Source organism: Nuphar pumila, chromosome 5, assembly GCF_984573655.1.
Source record: "Nuphar pumila chromosome 5, dmNupPumi1.hap1.1, whole genome shotgun sequence".
Taxonomy (NCBI): domain Eukaryota; kingdom Viridiplantae; phylum Streptophyta; class Magnoliopsida; order Nymphaeales; family Nymphaeaceae; genus Nuphar; species Nuphar pumila.
Genome location: NC_143253.1, coordinates 111,086,447 through 111,107,572, shown reverse-complemented (window position 1 = coordinate 111,107,572; position 21,126 = coordinate 111,086,447). Strand labels below are relative to the sequence as shown.

The 21,126-nt window shown below is 36.8% G+C and overlaps 1 protein-coding gene across 3 annotated transcripts in view; it reads right to left on the bottom strand.

Annotated features, from left to right (window-relative positions):
• The window catches only part of LOC149838117 (CLP protease regulatory subunit CLPX1, mitochondrial-like), an 88,780-nt gene that overhangs the window by 40,623 nt on the left and 27,031 nt on the right, over positions 1 to 21,126 (bottom strand). For all 3 annotated transcript variants that reach the window (XM_090006388.1, XM_090006387.1, XM_090006389.1), the window contains 3 exons: positions 2,796 to 2,842; positions 2,224 to 2,298; positions 2,038 to 2,115 (listed from right to left, as the gene is read on the bottom strand). In XM_090006388.1, the coding sequence (XP_089862514.1) occupies positions 2,038 to 2,115; positions 2,224 to 2,298; positions 2,796 to 2,842 (200 nt within the window). The remainder of the gene's footprint in view (positions 1 to 2,037; positions 2,116 to 2,223; positions 2,299 to 2,795; positions 2,843 to 21,126) is intronic.

Sequence of the window (21,126 nt, the reverse complement as noted above, 5' to 3'; positions counted from 1 at the left end):
TCCATCAGATCCGGTTCGATTCAGCTCTGAACCAACAAACTGCTTAATTTTTTAAAAAATGCGATTTTCGGGCCAACCGTAACCCGAAGCAAGGAAAATAAAATATCGTTATTCTCAGAATTTCGAAACACATCCAGCGGTATATAACTCGAATTTTGCTTTCGAAATTTGCCCGAAAATAACCTGAATTTCGCTTAAATTTAAAAGTCAAAAATAAAACTTTTCTCACGTTTTGATTGACTCGTCTTGACCTAGCCGATGAGACCTGGGCTAAGCCCAGACTCAAAAGCATCAATTAAAAGTCGAGGTTCAAACGATTTTTCTTTTATACTTAATCAAACTTTTGAAAAAACTAAAAATAACCAAGTATGAAAATACGTGATATTACAAGAATGGTGGATTGTAAGCAAGAAAATACTCTCATGGCATTAAATATTGAATTGGGGAATGATAAAACAGATGATATTCTTCAAGGGTCTCAAAAATTTTGAGGTATGGTTGGTGTGCAGCAGTATTTGACATTTATCAAACCATACTTAATTGATTCGGTAAGCCAAGTTTCTCAGTTTATACATTCCTCAAGAAAGTCATATGTAAGTGATTAAAAAGGAGTTTTCAATATATCAAAGGTACCATCACATATGGATTAATATATAAAAAGATACCGTGTGGTCCATCTAAAATGTCCTTAGTAGTGATAGTATACTCGGATGCAAATTGAGCAGGTGAACCTCCAACTACAAGATAAATTACAAGGAATAATGTATATTTGGGATCGTTGAGAGAATGTACCATGGCACTTTGTAGCACTGAAACAAAATATAGAGTGATGGTGACAGTGACGACTGAAGTACTCTGGATTTGATATTTTTGAGTTGTACACATCAAAACATTAAAAAATATTTACTCTAGTGTGATAAATAAAAGTGCAATAGCCGTCCCAACTAATCTAGTATAGCATGGTAAAATGAAGTATGTTAAATCACACCAACATTTTGTTAGAGAACATGTTGAAAGCAAGGAAATGAAGTCATCATTTGTGAATGGACAAGATCAAGAAGCTGATTTGTTTAATAAAGCTTTGAGTGCAGCTCAATATTAGTATTTAAAGGTCAAATTATCCAGTCCTAAAGAACCACATGCAATTTGAGGAAGCATGTTAGGAATGGAGGTCTCATGAGGTTATATATTTATATCGTGTGTTTTAGTCATTCAAGTGTATATTTCATATACAAGTTATATATTATGTTGTTTACTAATATAAATATATAGAACGTCAAACCCTAAGGCATATGGAACAATCACCTTTACAGTCTCATTTTCTTTTCTTTTCTCTTCTCTTTCTAATCTTCTTCGCTTCTCAACTGGTGGCTCAAAAGATTTGGCAGTTAATTAAGGGTACAAATGAGATAAGTGAAGTAAGTTTTAGGTATTTCAAGCTTAGTACCAATTATCAAGGTCAAGCCAGGCTCTTCTCATTAGCCCGGTCAACAAAGATTAAGCTTGGTTTAGTTTATAATGTCAGACAACAGATTTCACTATAGTGGCCTGACTCTTCTCTTTGGGACATGTACCCATCTCCAATTCACAAGTTGGTGATTTTAGAGCAGATTCATATGCATCACGCTCAATCCTATGCTTTCAACCAAAGAATTATCAACAAGCTAAAGATAAGATTTGTTTCTAAAGCAAGAGAATTCACTGTTATTTGTACATCTATACAAGTGAACTTTTCATGGTATTTCACAACTCATAATTGCAACTTGTTTTCAGAACAAATGCTAGAAACCAATAAACATAAACAAAACATATCTATATTCAACAACAAAATATAATTACATAGGCATGCATAAGAAAAACCTTAAAAATTTATGTCCTTCAAGTTCACCAACATTTGTAAATGGCAGAAACACACGCAACACACACAATATTGAATAATACAGCTCATAAAATTGCTTACAAGACTCTTCAATAAACCACATTCCAGCAAATGCATCAGTAACAGCAATAAAAACCAGCCAGAAAACAAATACTCACAGTTCCTTCTAGCATTTTAAGCAGTGCCTGTTGAACACCTTCACCAGAAACATCTCTGCTAATGTTCAGACTTTCAGCCTACACAGATAGGGAGTGGGCAAAAAGTATCAAGGAGATGCATAAATAGTTGCTGAATTTTAACTGAAATGCATCAATTCATTTAATCAATTAAGGCCAAGTAGCTACCTTCTTAGTTATCTTATCAACTTCATCAATGTAGACCATGCCTTGCTGAGCTGCTACAACATTGAACTCAGCAACCTATTATAAGATAACATAGATAGAAACATAAGTATTGAAAATAAAAGACAGACACGAAACAGCTTACTTTTAGCTGCATAACTAAAGCTATCTAAAATGGTTTAAGAAAATTCCTAGCAAGACAAAGGTAATATCTTTGGACATCACACTAAAAGAACAAAAACTAAATCAGGGATAGGAAATAAAAAACTGCAATAGATCACTAAAAAAATGAGGTCACGGTTGCAAATAATGCTATAGAAACATTCACAAAGTATGCCTCTCCTACTATATTCTATTTCTTCTTCCCTCCCTCCCATCATAGACAGAAATTGTCATCTTCTCTCTGAATGGCAATCATGTTACCTCATGTAATCAAAGTTTATTATAGCCTTTTTGAACAAGAATACAACATAATTGGGCTGGAGGAAAGGAGGTGAGGTTGGGGTGCATGGTTTGTGCATGTGTGTGTGTGTTGGGGAAGGAACACTACATCTAATAATGTTCATAAACCATACCGTAAGCAACTTGTACAGTATCGATTCTACATCCTCTCCGACATAGCCTGCCTGCAAGCAAAGATAATTGCATGTTAGCACAATAAAGAGAAAACTAAAGAAAAGTCTCAAGGTGAAATTAGCGGAAAAAATATTTGGTCAAGAATAAAAATTAAGTTGTCGAGTATTACATGATTATCAATCAATGAACAGTTTCCTTCATTTCATGTTCAATTTTTTAAATGGGAGGGCCTGTCAGGGAACTCCAGAATCTATGTTACCTTGACACTTTTAGAGGGTCAAGGTGCCGGCGTCAAACACTGACAGCCACACTCCTGCACACTGCATGGATGCTTCATTTTTTAACATATCTGAAAAAATGGACACCCAATTTAATGTCTCTTACACTTTTGAGGGTCTTACACATGAAGTGTCTAGCGTCAGGCACTTTGTGTTTATCCTATTTAAAGTCTATTTTCTCTCGTTTCATACCTGGAGATGTTGAAAAGTCGAACCTGGTCAGAAAACCTTGCCCCTAACTAGGCACATATAAACTCTCTCTCTCTCTCTCTCTCTCTCTCTCTCTCTCTCTCTCTCTCTCTCTCTCTCTCTCTCTCTCGGGCTATTAGTGTGAAATTGTCTATGAAGAAACAATACGCATACAAGCATAAATACTTTATAAAAGAAGTGCACGAAAGCACTCTCACAACACTTGAACAAAATACGCAAAAAGCGTAAAAATAATGAACATGCAATAATGCATGTATTTTATAGAAGGAGCAAATGCTTGAGACTCTCAAGCTTAAGTATTTACAAGGGGGAACACCCCTATTCATACAAAATGAAAGTAGTGCAAAGGGGGGCTCCCAAAGAAGTCGTTGAGGAGCCCCCAACGGTCACATTTGTGACCGTTGGAGGCCCCCAACGACTCTATTGGGGGACCCCCAATGCACTTTATGAAAAAATATTAAAAACAAAAAATGAAGAAATGTAAAATACAAAAATAAATTACAACATATTCCAAAATGGAATATGCGCAAGATTACAAGAATACCCTTTTAGGGTAAGAAAATAAAAATATGAATAAATATATATATTTATATATGTAGAGATACATATACATATAATATATTATATGTATATGTATCTCTAAGTATATAAGTATATATATTTATACTTACAACATGTTTTTGGAGATACATTTTAACACCCCCCCCTCAAACTTACGGTGCGATAACCGCAAGTTTGTCAAGAAGAAAATGAAATCTGGGCGAACATAGTGCTTTTGTGAAGAAGTCTGCAAGTTGATATTCAGACGTCACGTATGGTAGATCAATGATCTTCTTCAAATATTCTTCTCTGACATAGTGGCAGTCCATTTCTATATGCTTTGTTCGCTCGTAAAAGGTGCAATTCTTGGAAATATAAATTGCGCTTTTATTGTCACAACACAGCTTTGTTGGTTCTCTGATCAGTACTCCCATATCTTCCAAAAGGCATCGAATCCATACAATTTCCATGGTAGTGGATGTCATGGCTCTATATTCGGCTTCGGTGGATGACAGAGAGACCTTCTGTTGCTTTTTACATCGCCATGAGATCAAGGACTCACCTAAGAAAACACAAAAGCCAGTGGTGGAGTGACGGTTACTAGGGTCACCTCCCCAATCTGAGTCAGTATAAGCAAGTAATTTCAATTCAGAAGAAGAAGATAGAAATACTCCCTTATTCACAGTTCCCTTCAAATATCTGATGATGCGAAGCACAACACTCATATGAACGATTGTAGGAGCGTGCTGAAACTGACTGGCGATGTGTATAGCATGTGACAAATCAGGTCGAGTAATTCTAAGATACATTAAAGAACCTACCAACTGCCTGTAAGGAGTAGGATCGGTTAGAGGAACACCGTTGTCAATCTTCATTTTTGCTCCCACAACTTCAGGAGTTTCTCATACTTTGTCATCAGAAATTCCTGACCTGTCAATAATCTCGCAAGCAAGTTTAGACTGAGATAGAAAATAACCACGTTGCGAATAGGAAACCTCAATTCCAAGAAAATATATCAGAAAACCCAAGTCTGACATCTCAAATTTTGAAGTCAAGACGGACTTAATACCCTTGACTCCTTGAACATCATCACCTGTAATTAACATGTCATCAACATATAGTAATAATATCACAATCCCTGCCTTAGATTTTCTAGTAAATAGACCAGTGTCAGTATAACATGAGGAGAAACCATTTTCCAGCATTACACTGGTAAATCTGTCATACCAGGCTTTGGGGGCCTGTTTCAAACCATAGAGGGTCTTTCGAAGACGAAGAACTTTATCTTTAGGAATCTTCATGCCTGGTGGAGCATTCATATACACTTCTTCATTAAGATCATCATTTAAAAAGCATTTTTTACATCCATTTGAAAAATATTCCAATTTTTAATAGATGCAATAGTGATAAGACATCTAACTGTAACCATTCGAGCTACAGGAGCAAAAGTTTCTTAATAATCAATTTCATACTCTTGCCCATACCCTTTTGCAACTAAGCGAGCTTTATACCTTTCAAGGGATCCGTCGCTCTTAGCTTTAACCTTAAAACCCATCGACAACCTATAGTTTTCTTTCCTATGGGTAGAGTTTGGAAATCCCAAGTTTCAGCCCTTTTAAGAGCATTAAGTTCATTTTGCATAGCTTCTTGCCATTCTATACATTTTTTAGCTTCTTCAAAATTTCTTGGTTCAAAATAAGAATGAATGGCACTAAGACAAGCCCTATATCGGGGAGAAAATAAGTCAAAAGAGACAAAACGAGTTGGAGGTCTCCTATTCCTCTCAGATCTTCGGTGATCCAGAGCAGGAACAAGTTCACTATATTGATCAATAGCACTTCTAAAGGTGTCTTGGTTTCTGCTTGAGTAGGTTATTGGATCACTTGAAATTATGTTTTCTTGTTCATTGAGTGGGTTATGTTCTTTAATATCACCATCAATTTCCTCATCATGGTTTGATGATACATCATCATCACTAGATATATCACCATTACTAGACAATAAGTCAAAAAGGAAGGAGTAATCAAAATTTTCTTGCTAAGAAACATTTTTTTCAAATCCACTTTCATTTTCCAAAAAAGTTACATTTCTAGAGACATATAACTTATCATCTCGAAGATCATAACAACGAAATCCTTTTTGAGTTTCAGATTATCCAAGAAAAGCGCAGGGGATAGCTTTGGGAGAGAGCTTGTCATTTTTATCCGTAAGTATGAAACACTTACACCCGAAGACTCGTAACCTATTATAATCAGGTTCGAGCTTATATAAAATCTCAAAAGGGGATATTTTCCCTAATATCCTAGAAGGTAAGCGATTTATCAGATAAACAGAAGCAAGAGTTGCTTCAGCACAAAAAAATTTAGGAATGTTTTGGGAAATAAGAAGGGTTCTAGTGGTCTCAATGATATGCCTATGTTTTCTTTCGGCCAACCCATTTTGTTGAGGGGTTTTAGGACAAGATCTTTGGTGAATGATTCTGTGATCTTCAAGATATATTTTAAATTGGATGGAGAGATGTTCTCTTCCAGAATCACTTCTAAAAATCTTTATATTACTGTTGAATTGATTCTTGATCATTGAATGGAAGGTTTTAAAGCATGAAAAAACTTCATGTTTGAACTTAAGAAAAAAGATCCATGAATATCTAGATAAATCATCCACAAAAATGACATAATAAGAAAAGTCTCCTTTTGAGACAACAGGTGCGGGTCCCCAAACATCAGAATGAACAATTTCAAAGGTTTTAGATGAGAACATAGTTCTTTGCTCAAAAAGTAAACTTTGCATTTTTCCGAGAATACAATCATTACAAGAAAAAGAACTTTTAAATAGGTCTTTTGCAAAATGTAAATAAAACAACTTGGTGATATTAGGATGACCAAGTCACTTGTGCCATACATTTATATCTTTGTTTTTTGCCACATTACAAAAAGATTTTGGAACTTGAAGAGATTCCATATAGTATAAGTCTCCTTTTCTAAAGCCTTCCCCAATCAATTTCTCGGACCAGCGATCCTGTATTAAACATTTATCACAAGAGAATTTAATATCGCAACCATGGTCCGAGAGTTAAGAAACAGAGAGAAGGTTTAAGTTTAGTTTAGGTATAAATCTAATTTTTGGAATAAAAAAATCTTGAGTTTCAAAATTACCTATTCCTTTAATTTCAAGAGAGGTTCCATCCGCAGTGGAAACAAAGGATGGAGAAACATTTTTTGAATAGTCGGAAAGCGAAAACATGCTTGGGGACATATGAAACGATGCACCTGAGTCCAAAAGCCAAAAGACTTTACCTGGAAAGGAAGAAGTGGACACGGCGGCACCGAAGGTAGCTCCCTTGAGGAGAGGTTGAAGGGCTTCCACTATTTGATTTAAAGAGAGTGACCCACTTGATGATGCTTCTTCCTTTTGTGGCACACCAGTGGTAGCCATGGCGAGAAGTTTCTTCCATTTGGGGCAGATGGGCTTGATATGCCCCGGTTCTTTACAAAAATGACAAATTATCTTGCTATAGTCTCTCTTTCCTCTTTGTCCACCATCATTTCCTTGATTTTGTGATTTGAAATGAGGAGGACGATAGGTCTTTACATTATTTCCAGGTCTTGATATGGCATTGACCTCATTATTTTCTTCATAATTACAAGGAACCGCAAGAACATTTGATCCTTGTTTACATAGACTCATACGAGTCTCCTCACCACTTAATTTGGTGAGAACATCTTCAAGAGAAGGAGGAGTAAATGAGGATAGAAGTGATGACCTTATTTGCTCAAATTCCGGCCTTAACCCATTCAAAAAATTGAAGAATTGATCTTCTTCAAGTTGCTTGTGGTGGAGTTCAATTGCCTCGCCACTCCATTTTGGTTCAAGCATGAAAAACTCATCCCAAATGGAGGAAAGGTCGGCAAAATATTCTCTAATAGACATTTCACCTTAAGTAAGGGAGAGAGCCTTCTTTTGAAGGTAATACTTGTGGAATAGATCTCTTGATGTAAACATTTTCTCGATATAATGCCAAGCTTCCGATGCTCTTTTGAATTTGACAATATTGGCATTAATCTTTGTTTCAACGAATGCAAAGAACCATGAAAGAATCTTGAAGTTCTTCATTTCCCATTCGCCGTGCTTTTTGGAGTATTCTTCAAGAGCTTTGATCCTTTCTTCTCCCTCAAGAATCTTGATTTCACTTCCGTCCATTATGGTTATTTTGGGTTCCGGTTCCGGAATTGTGCCTCGCACATAACCCCATAATCCTTTACCTTTTATGTGAGCCTCCATGTTCCTGGCCCAAATATGATAGTTGGACACATTCAACTTGAAGCCAAGAGCGAAGTGAGACTCTTTTTCACCCATTAAGGAGTTAAGAAAAGGAAAGAAGGGCGTACCAACACAATGCTTCAACTTCTAGCTTGCACAAGATCCTTCTAAAATATTTGAGAAGCAAGATCCACCACTTCAACTTCTAAGAATCCGAAGGCACGGTTTTCGAGGCACTCAAAAAAAAGGAGAATCCCACGATCCTCAATCACCAACCGAGCTTTGATACCATGTGAAATTGTCTATGAAGAGACAATACGCATACAAGCATAAATACTTTATAAAAGAAGTGCACAAAAGCACTCTCACAACACTTGAACAAAATACGCAAAAAGCGTAAAAATAATGAACATGCAATAATGCATGTATTTTATAGAAGGAGCAAATGCTCGAGACTCTCAAGCTTAAGTATTTACTAGGGGGAACACCCCTATTTATACAAAATGAAAGGAGTGCAAAGGGGGGCTCCCAAAGGAGTCGTTGGGGAGCCCCCAACGACTCTATTGGGGGACCCCCAATGCACTTTATAAAAAAATATTAAAAACAAAAAATAAAGAAATGTAAAATACAAAAATAAATTACAACATATTCCAAAATGGAATATGCGCAAGATTACAAGAATACCCTTTTAGGGTAAGAAAATAAAAATATGAATAAATATATATATTTATATATGTAGAGATACATATACATATAATATATTATATGTATATGTATCTCTAAGTATATAAGTATATATATTTATACTTACAACATGTTTTTGGAGATACATTTTAACAATTAGTAGGTTGTTGGCCCCCTTTTCCACACAGTTTAGGAATGTAAAAGGGCCTCTCTCTCGGTGTTGATAGTCAAGGAGAAAGGGGTAAAATCAATTGACGCAAGGACTTCAATTTTGTTATTACCATAGTCAGCCCTCACTCATCCCATTGAAGATCCGACTCTCCCCTCGTTTCTCAATCTTAATGCATATTAAATTGCGTGGTGCCACATACAGGAGAGGGGGAACTGAGGTTTCTCCTATTTTTTTTAAAGTGGTTCTTTTATTCATAATTTGATTACTTCTCTTTCTCCTATTTTTCTCTCATGTAAACATATATATTTTTTATGTCTAACACTTTGTGTTAAAAATGTAAATATATGTATATATATATAACTAGGTTAGTCTCTTTGTTTTTGGTTAGAAGCAAACTAGTCAACTATGTTGACTAGTCAAAATTCAAAACCAAGAGACATTGGGGTGAAACCCCCTCTCTCATGTATGCTTGTTGCATGGATTTGTATCAATAAAATATTTTTTTTAGCCTCTTGTGTTGAACCCTTTAGTGGGTTTTGTGTATGAGCTCATTTGTGGCTTATTGTGTGTTCACTTTGATATTTTGGTGGACTTTGTTGTGTCTCTTTTGTGTGTCTACTTTGATGATTTGGTGAACATCGTTGGAGGCTCTTATTTCCTTACATGGTATCAAAGCTTGGTGATCAAGCTGAAATTGTTTTTGGTACATTGGAAAGTGTGCCACTCCAAATTCGAAAGTGTTGAAGCTCTCTTGCATTTGAAGTGCTCGTGATTGGTAGCGTTTGCTTGGTGGTAGAGTGCTCGTGACTTTCACCTTTACTCTCGTTATTTTCTCTCCTCTTTCTCTATTCTTTTCTTTTGTTTTACCCTTATAAAAATGAATGATAATGAAAATGTCACCATAAAACCCATTAAGCTCAATGATTCAAACTATGTAACATGGGCTTCAGTTATGAATTACCTTATATGGTGAAAAGGGTCGTGGGGATTAGTGGATGAGACCGACCCGGAACCCAAACTAATCCTTACCAAAGTAGAATGTGAGAAAGAGGTACCTCTTACGGAGATTGAGAAAAATAAAGTAATGACCACTTATGAGAAGAAATGGAAGGAACAAAAAATGAAACATGCCAAAATTATGTCTTGGCTCGTTAATAGCGTTGACATTAAGAAGTGTTCAAGTTTTGCTAAATTCGAACATGCAAATAATGCATGAGATTATCTTAAGAAAATGTATTCTCTTAAGGATATTGCACATGTGTGCAACTTGCAAGATAAGATACAAATATAGTTCAAGGAGACAAAAGCATTAAAAAATATTATAATGGTTTGTCCGAATTATAGAAGTTTGCTCTTCTTGAATCAAAGTGGCATTGTCCGAAAGACATAGAACTCCGCCAAAATCAAATAGACACAAAGTATTTTTACCAATTTATTAATGAGTTAAGATCGGAGTTTGAATCCACTAAATTTGCTCACCTTCATCAAAGAAAAGTCCCTTCAATAGAAGACACCATAGAAAAATTAAGTATGAAAGAGAATAGGCTCAAAAAGCGTATCTCCAAGAGTGATGATGACTCAGTTCTAGCCATATCTAGGCCAAAAACTATGTTCATACCTACAAACCACCATACTATGAAAGGCCAAATGATGATAAACAAAGCAATGAATATGAAAAAAGGAAAGTTATTTGTTATTATTGTCGTGAACCGGGACATGTGAAAACATATTGTCGTAAATTGAAGAAACTATATGAGAAAAAGGTTGCCTCTGTTTGACCTCCACAAGAGTCAAGTGATCCATCTATTGGAAACATGTCATTGACACAATTAGTGGAGGCTCTTCAACTTTTACTCAAAAAAGCATCATCGTCCACTGGAGCCGTAGTGTCTTTCTTCGGTTTTTATGATCCCGGTAAATCTCTTTGGCTTCTTGACTCAAGTGCCTCTTTTCATATGACATCAAATGGTGATATGCTATCTGAATGTCATAACTCAAGTGGGTCAAATGTTTTCATTATTGATGGAACATCTCTTGAAATAAAAAAAATAGAAAATTTTGAAAAATATTTTTCAAAATTCAAAAAGATTTTGTATTCCAAAAATTAGATATATTTTTAAATTAAACTTAAACATTTTATCTGTTTCTCAATTATCTGACCATGAATGTGATGTTTTCTTCTCCTCTCATGGTTGTCGAGTGTAGGATCACCAGTCAGGGAAGCTGATTGGGGAAGGTCATAGAAAAGGAGGTTTATACTACATGAATTTTTGAAAATACCTAAGAATACATTTTGTTGCAATGTTCAAAAATTGGATTTAGATCTATGGCATAAGAGACTTGGCCATCCAGTATATCTAAGATTCAGTTTTTTTCAAAGATGATTTTTTTTTGTAATTTTGAAAATTTTACATGTGAAAATTGTATTATTGGTAAAATGAAGAGATTACCATTTCAAGAAAGAACCTTTGTTTCTTCCTGACCACTTGAGTTAATATATTCGGTTTTATGTATTATGTAATATTTGTGAATGACTTTATGAGACACTTGAATTTATTTTCTTAAACACAAGTATGAAATTTTCTCACATTTTCAAATATTTTACAATTTAGTCAAAAAATAATTCAAGAATGATATTTTCATCTTTCGCATTGATTAAGGAGAGAGTTTTTATCAAAAGAATTTAAAGATTATCTAGATCTATACGGTATCACACATAAAAAATCTTATCCTTATACCCTTCAACAAAATGGTTTAGCTGAAAGGAAGCATAGGCATATTATAGAAACAACAAGAACTTTACTTATTATAAACAAAGTGCATAAAGATTTTTGGGCAGAAGTCACATTAACTGCAGTTTATCTTATTAACAGATTGAGAGTTTAAACAAGTCCCAGATTACTCTAGATTGAGAGTTTTTAGAAGTGTTTTGTTTTTACTGACAAAAAGAACAAACTCTCTCGTGTTATTCCTTGTGTCTTTTTAGGATATGCAAATAATAAAAAAGGTTACAGATGTTTTGACTTTAAAACTAAAAGGTTATACGTTTTAAGGAATATATCATTTTTAGAAAAATAAAGATTTTTTGAAATTGAGAAAACTAAGAAAATATATGAGTATTCTTTTCTGTTGGAATTAATTCCAAAGATTGGTGATTGTGAAGAAGTTTAGGAAGTTAAAAGTGATGTAATGAGTGAAGAATAATCTCATAAGGATCAACAGTATATCCAATATTCCAGGTATGGTAATTCTAAACATCCATGTGCTCTTAGAAAATATATTAATGATAAAAAACATGTAGAAATACAAACCAGAAGGTCATTTAGAGTATCAAAAATCCCTGAATAAATTGTCCTATGAGTCTTTTTCACCTAAGTATCAAGCCTACATTACATTAATACATTCCTATATAGAACCTTTTGTTAAAACATATGTAATAATACCATAATACCCGATAGGGGTATTATGGTCATTTCACAAAGTACCCCATAGGGGTACTTATTTTGTTTCTCTTATTTTACTGTTTTTTATTTTTCTTTTTATTTTTTAAAATGTATTTTTTGGATACCGAAAAGGGGCCCCACAATGGAGTCGTTGGGGGCCCCAACGGTCACATATGTGACCGTTGGGGGCTCCCAACGACTCTATTGGGATCCCCTTTGGTCTCCTTTTCTTATAAATAGGGGGAACCCCCCATGTATGTTGTATTGCTCTTGAAAGCTCCTCTTCAATAATAGTGATATTATTTTTCATGTGTGTAGCCTTTTTATAAGGCCCTTTGTATATCCCTTAGTGGATTTCCTCTCTTGTGCTTGTTGCACTTGTCCGTGTGGGACATTGTGAATGCTTTAGCATTCTTGGTTTCTTCCGCTTATTTCATTACATGGTATCAGAGCCATACGATCTTCTAAAGGTAAAATATTGTCTCTCTCTACTTCCTTTCTTTCTCACATCTTCATTGTGTAGCAATGGAAGTCAAGATCGATCTATCATTCAAACTCAATGGAAAAAATTACATGATGTGGGCATCCGCAATGGAGAATAATCTCAAAGGCAAGAAGCTTTGGGGTTATGTAATGGGAACCATTCCGGAACCCCAACTTAAGCTCACAAAGATGGAAGGAGATCAAGAGAAAGCACTTGAAGGCGATGCTCGTCTCAAGGCCATTGAAGACTATAATCATCAAATGAAAGGTTGGGAGAGCAACCATGCAAAAATCCTAGCATGGTTTATGAATAATGTCGAACTCAAGGTATGTGCAAATATTGCAAAATTCCGCCGGGCAAATGAAGCTTGGTTTTTTATGAAGGGTATGTTTACCCAAAAGGATCTTGCAAGAGCCTATTTCTTGCAAGAAAAAGTTAGAACCACAAAACAAGGTGACATGAGCATACAAGATTACTATAGTCCTCTAAATCCTTTGTGGGATGAATTGGCTCTTTTAGAGCCTAAATGGGTATCTATGGAGGATGTGGTTCTAAGACAAAAACAAATGGAACAAGATAGATTGTTTCAATTTTTATTTGGGCTTCGTCCCGAATTTGAACAAGTGAGATCCTCACTTCTCCATAGATCCACGTTTCCTCCCTTAGAAGAGGCTATTGCCGAGATTACTCAAGAAGAGACTAGGCATAGCATGGGTAAAAGCATAGAGGAAGTTCTTGCCGTATCTAAACCCGGCAATCATGTTAAAACATACAAACCACCTCATTTTGGTAAGCAAGGGAGTGGTGGAAGAAAAATGATTATATGTCACCATTGTTATGAGCCGGGACATATTAAACCCGTTTGCCCAAAGCTAAATGGGGCATTCAAGCCAAAGGTGGCTTCCATTGAAGAATCCACCACCAAAGAAGATGACGGCAAGAACGGAGATCTCAAAGATACTCTTGGACAAATCTCCTTGGCTCTTCAACAAATTCTAAAGGTCACTTCTTCCACCTCCGGTGCCGCCATTGCCTCATCATCACCTCCCGGTACGTACTCTTGGATTTTAGATTCCGGAGCCTCTTTTCACATGACTCCTCATGAAAATGCATTAACCAATGTGCACGCCAATTCAAAATTATCTTGTGTCTCTACGGCCGATGGAACTTTTCTCAAAATAAATGGTATTGGAACTCTTGATTCTAAAAATATTCAAAATTTTCTTGTTCCAAAAGTTAGAATAGTTCCTAAATTAAATCTTAATCTCTTTTCCGTTTCTCAAATAGCCGACCATGGATGTGAAATATCTTTCTCATCCCAAGGGTGCTTTGTGCAGGATCTCCGGTCCGGGAAGCGGATTGGGCAAGGCCATAGGAAGGGAGACCTTTATTTTATGGATGACTTAACACTTCCAAATACCTCATTTTGTACTTATGTCCAAGACAAAAATATTGAAACTTGGCATAAAAGACTTGGACATCCAAGTTACTCTAAAATGTATCTTTTTCCTTTTGGAAACAAGTTTTGTAAAGAAAAAGATATCAATTGCAAAGATTGCATTTTTGGAAAAATGAAGTCTACTCATTTTCCTATTAGAACCTTTGTGACAACAAGACCTTTTGAATTGGTGCATTCCGATGTATGGGGACCATCTCCGGTTTTATCCAAATGTGGTTATTCGTATTATGTTACGTTTATTGATGATTATACTAGATACGTATGGATTTATTTTCTTAATGCTAAATCAGAAGTTTTTAACTTCTTCAAAGAATTTCATGCAAAAGTTCAAAATCAATTTCAAAGTCAAATATCCATTCTTAGATCCGATTCGGGTGGAGAGTATTTATCAAATGATTTTCAATCATATCTAAAACAACATGGCATTTGTCATCAAAAATCTTGCCCAAGGACTCCTCAACAAAACGGTCTAGCGGAGAGAAAACATAGACATATTTTAAAAACCACTAGATCCTTACTCATTTCTAAAAATATTCCTAAAAATTTTTGGGCCGAAGCCGTGTTGACCTCCACCTATTTAATCAATAGGATGCCATCTTCAAAATTGCATAACATCTCCCCTTATGAAAAACTTTTCAATATGACACCCGACTACAATCGTCTTCGTATTTTCGGGTGTAAATGCTTTGTTCTTTTGCATAAAAGAGATAAATTGTCACCTAAAGCAATAGAATGCGTATTTTTAGGATATGGTGAAAATCAAAAGGGCTATAGATGCTTTGACTATAAGAACAATAAATTATTTGTTTCCAAAGATGTGACGTTTTTAGAAGAGGAAAATGGATTTGAAATTTTGGAAAAACCAAATGAAATTGATTATATGTTTATCAATGATCTTTTAGAAGACTCAAATGATGATCTTTTGAGTCATCCGGAATCTTTAGAAAATACTCATGATAATGATGTATCACCAACTAATGGTGACAATCTCCAAGTATACACTCGACGTAAGGAAGCACAACCTATTAGTGCTTTAGAAAAATTCTTGCGGCTTAATGAACCCCTAGAAGAAACCTCTCTTAGGCGTTCCTCTAGAGAATCCATTCCACCAAATAGGTTTGTCTCATATGAAACTCTCTCACCTAAATATAGAGCTTGTCTAATTGCCTTGCATTCTTACTATGAACCTTCCCACTATAATCAAGCAAAAAATATTCTTCATTGGGTTGACGCAATGAAAGTTGAACTAGATGCTTTAAATAAGGCTAAAACTTGGGAAATAGTTCATCTTCCTCCAAATAAAAAAGCTATAGGATGTCGATGGGTCTACAAAGTCAAAACAAAAAGTGATGGTTCCCTAGAACGTTATAAAGCTAGATTAGTTGCTAAGGGATATTCACAAGAATATGGCATCGATTATGAGGAAACTTTTGCCCCCGTGGCTCGCATGACAAGTGTTAGAACTCTAATAGCAGTAGCATCATCTAAGAAATGGCCTATATTTCAATTAGATGTTAAAAATGCCTTTCTTAATGGTCAGTTGAATGAAGAAGTATATATGGACCCTCCGCCGGGAATTAATGTTAACCAAGGTCAAACTCTTCGGTTATTAAAAGCTTTATATGGTCTTAAACAAGCCCCTAAGGCTTGGTATGATAGATTTAGTGCTATCATGTTAAAATTGGGATTTCGTTCATGTTATACTGACACTGCTCTCTTTGTTAAACATGTAGGTAATAGTATCATCATCCTTCTGCTTTATGTTGATGATATGATCATCACTGGCAATGATGAAAGTGGTATTCTTAATGTTAAAAATATGTTAAAACATAATTTTGATATGTCTGATCTGGGTTTTCTCAGGTACTTTCTTGGTATAGAAGTAGCATACTCTCCTCGAGGGTATATACTGTCACAGATGAAGCTTGCTGCAGACATATGTTCCAAATCTGGGATTTCAGATGACAAAAAGGTGAAGACTCCCGAGGTTATCAATGCTAAACTACGACTGGAGGATGGAGTTCTGCTGGATGATCCTACGCCCTACAGACAACTCATAGGCTCCCTCACCTATATGACTATCACCAGGCCGGATATTGCTCATGTTGTGCACTCTGCAAGTCAATTTCAGCATGCTCCTACATCTGTGCATATGAGTGTTGTGCTCCGGATCATTCGATACATCAAAAATACTTTGACTAAAGGGCTATTCCTATCCTCAATCTCTTCCTTAGACTTACTGGCTTATACTGATGCTGACTGGGGAGGAAACCCAAATGATCGAATCTCAACTACTGGCTTTTGTGTTTTTCTAGGAGATTCGCTAATTGCTTGGAGGTGCAAGAAACAACAGAAAGTCTCGTTGTCTTCTACTGAAGCAGAATACAGGGCTATGGCAACCACTACAATGGAGCTTGTGTGGCTTCGAAGTCTTCTTCAAGATATGGGAGTCGAAATTACCGGGGCTTCGAAGCTTTGTTGCGACAACAAAAGTGCCATCTATATTGCCAGCAACCACACCTTTCATGAAAGGACTAAACATATTGAGATGGACTGTCATTATGTACGTGATGAATATCTTCGTGGGACAGTCACACTGCCATATGTCACTTCAGAATATCAACTTGCAGATTTCTTTACCAAAGCCCTGCCTGTTCCTCGCTTCTTGTTCCTTCTTGGCAAACTTTCGGTCATTCCCCTGTAAAGTTTGAGGGGGGGTGTTAAAACATATGTAATAATACCATAATACCCGATAGGAGTATTATGGTCATTTCACAAAGTACCCCATAGGGGTACTTATTTTGTTTCTCTTATTTTACTGTTTTTTATTTTTATTTTTATTTTTTAAAATGTATTTTTTGGATACCGAAAAGGGGCCCCACAATGGAGTGGTTGGGGCCCCCAACGGTCACATATGTGACCGTTGGGGGCTCCCAACGACTCTATTGGGAGCCCCTTTGGTCTCCTTTTCTTATAAATAGGGGGAACCCCCCATGTATGTTGTATTGCTCTTGAGAGCTCCTCTTCAATAATAGTGATATTATTTTTCATGTGTGTAGCCTTTTTATAAGGCCCTTTGTATATCCCTTAGTGGATTTCCTCTCTTGTGCTTGTTGCACTTGTCCGTGTGGGACATTGTGAATGCTTTAGCATTCTTGGTTTCTTCCGCTTATTTCATTACACCTTTCAACTATGCTAAAGCAAAGGAACATCCTGAGTGGGTAGAAGCTATGAAAGAGAAATTAGATGCCTTAAAAAAAGGCGAACACTTGGACTGTCCAAAACATTCTCCTAAGAAATAAACCTATAGGTTGTTGATGGGTATATAAGGTTAAAACCAAGAGTGATGGAACTCTTGAAAAGTACAAAGTCAGATTAGTTGTCAAAGGATATTCCCAAGAGTATGAAATAGATTATGAAGAAACATTTGATCCAGTTGCTAGAATGATCACAGTTAGGACCTTAGTAGCCCTTACCTCTGTGAAGAAATAGCCTATATACCAAATGGATGTTAAGAATGTGTTTCTCAATGGTAAATCGATTGAAGTTTATATGGAGGCACCGCCTAGTATAGTTATTTCTTAGGAAAAGGCTTTTTGTTTAGATAAGGCTTTGTATGGCTTTAAACAAGCTCCAAAGGCTTGGTATGACAAGTTTAGTCAAGTTATATTTGATATTGGATTTTAATCTTTTTTAACTGACACAACCTTGTTTGTTAAGATTTCTTATGCATCTATAATTATTCTCATTCTTTATGTGGATGATATGATCATCATAGGAGGCGACAAACAAGGAGTTGAAAACATTAAAAGACTTCTCAAAATATATTTTGAAATGACTAATTTGGGATTCTTTTAAGTAATTTCTTGGTATAGAAATTGCTTATTCTTCTAGAAGTTACTTGTTGACTCAATCTAAATTTGCATTAGATATTATTGTCAGGTTTGTTATCTCAGATGAAAAGAATGGTGACACTCTCGAAGTTGTAAATGTCAAAATGAAGATTGATGATGGAGAACCACTTGAAAATCCAACACCATACAAACAACTTGTCAGAGTTGTAATGAAATGGTGATCTTTCACAAAAGCACTTGAATCCACCAAAAGAGTATCTAAAAGACACCTCAAGCAAAACCCATAAAAGGGTATAAAAGGAAAAACACAACAATAAAATAAAAATCTTTATTAATAATCAAAATGCTTAAGAAGCATTGAGTATCTTTACAAGAAAGGGTTCACCCCTATTTATACAAGAGGAGATGAGAGGGGAGAGCTCACTTTAAGCTCTTACAAAAAGAGTCATTGGACTCTAGTCCAACGGCTCTTATTATAGTTGTTGGACTAGAGTCCAACGGCTATAGTGTTAAAATGTAATATAGATATATATAATAATAATAATATATTATTATATATATATTTATTATTTTTATTTCCTTTTAATTTATTGTACAATAAATATTATCTAGTTCGTATCAAACTAGATAATATCTAGTTTGGTTAAGTTTCACTTGAAACTTAACCAAATACTAGCTGTTGGAACTAGTCCAACAGCTAGATTTCTAGCTGTTGGACTAGTCCAACAACTAAAAGGGAGAGCTCTTAGCTCTTGTATAAATAGGGGTGCAGCCCCCTTGTAAACTTCACTTCTTGTAATGTTTTTCAAGCATCCTTTTTACATAAATAAAATTATTTATTTATGTGGGTGTTGTTCCTATTTACCCTTTTTAAGGGCTTTGCTTAAAGTGTCTTTTAGGCACTTCGTTTGATCATTCCAAGGGCGTTTGTGGAAGACCACCATTTCATTACATGGTATCAGAGCTACGAGAATATTAGATCTTAGAGAAAAGCTACATCGGTTTCCATGCCCTTTGCAAAAGTGTTTCGCCGCTTGAAGGGAAGTGTTTTATCACTTCATTTGAAGAGCTCCCACATCTGGTATCCCTTTCCTTTTTCATTCTTTTATTGTTCTTCTCTTCTATCCCTATTCTTTCTCCCCTTGTAATCGATGGATGACAATGATAAAGTCACTATCATTCCCATGAAGTTAAGTGATACAAATTATGTAACATGGGCTTCTATCATGAAGCACCATATATGGGGAAAAGGTTTATGGGGGATTGTGGATGGTTCCGATTCAGAACCTAAACTATCTCTTACCAAAAAAGAGGGAGATAAAGAGGTTCCTCTACCGGAAGAAGAGAAAATCAAAGCCCTATCCTCTTATGAGAAAAAATGGAAAGAGTGGAGAATGGCTCGTGCAAAAATAATGTCATGGCTTATCAATAGCATTGACATTAAAAAATGTTTAAGATTTGTCAAATTTGATCATGCCAATAAGGCATGGGAATACCTTAAAAATATGTATTCCCTTAAAGATATTGCACATGTGTGCAACCTCCAAGAAAAGGTTCGAATAATTACTCAAGGTGATAAAACGATTCGTGAATATTACAATGGGTCTATGTCACAGGGACTCGGCAAAACAGATGTCGCACCCGCGTCGACGCGACGCGACGCGGGATCGCGTGCGGGTGCGGCACCGGGTGCGGTCAACACGACCCTGGGTGCGGTCAACGCACCCAGGGTCATTTTTGTCCACATTTTTGGGCGAAAAAAACAATTTTTCCCCCCGATGAAAAGGAGGAGGATTAGGGCAAAAAATTTTTTTTGCCCTAATCTCTCCTCTCTCTCCCCTTGAGCTCGAGCTCTCCCATCGCCGCCCCAGCTCCGCCGCCCCCAGCTCCACCTCCCAGACTCCTCCTCTCGGATCCTCCTCTCGGCTCGCAGGTATGTCTCTCACTTTCTTGGGTCGGCTGGGGAGGGGCCGAGCACCCCCCCCCCTCTCTCGGTCTCTTGTTGGGTCGGCAGGGGAGGGGCTGAGCCTCCCCTGCTCCCTCGTTTTTCGGCACAGGAGGGGCCGAGCCCCTCCCCCATCTACCTCTTTGTTTTGGGTCGATTGGGTCGACAGGGGAGGGGCCGAGCCCCTCCCTTTTATGTTTTTCTTTTTTGGGTCGACAGGGGAGGGGCTCGGCCCCTCCCCCATCTGTTTTTTTTTTCTTTGGGTCGACAGGGGAGGGGCCGAGCCCCTCCCCCATCTGTTTTTTTTTTTGGGTCGACAGGGGAGGGGCTCGGCCCCTCCCCCATATGTTTTTTTCTTTGGGTCGACAGGGGAGGGGCCGAGCCCCTCCCCCATCTGTTTTTTTCTTTGGGTCGACAGGGGAGGGGTCGAGCACCTCCCCCATCTGTTTGTTTTTTTATTTGGGTCGACAGGGGAGGGGTCGAGCCCCTCCCCCATCTGTTTTTTTTTTTTGAGTCGACAGGGGAGGGGACGAGCCCCATCTGTTTTTTTTTTCTTTGGGTCGACAGGGGGCCCCTCCCCCATCTATTTTGTTTTTTTGGGTCGACAGGGGAGGGGCCGAGCCCCCCTCGCTCTCGCTCTCTTGTTGGGTTGGCAGGGGAGGGGCTGAGCCCCCCCTTCTCCCTGTATTTTCGAATTGATTTGAAAATTGTAATGCATTTTTTTTTTGTGTTTTCAGGATAAAAATGACAGATAAAGGGAAATGACTTGCGTCATCCTCATCCCAACATGTGAGTTCTGCTGCTAGTTTTGCTGATAGTTGCAGTGAGATTGATGATGTGGGACCACTATGGATACATGTAGATAAACTTGCAAAAACTGGAGAAGGAGGTGGTGGAAACAAAAGATTTCGATGCAAGCTCTGCGAAAAAGATTTTGTTGGGTCTTACACAAGAGTGAAGGCTCATTTGTTGAAGATACCAGGACATGGCATTTCAGCTTG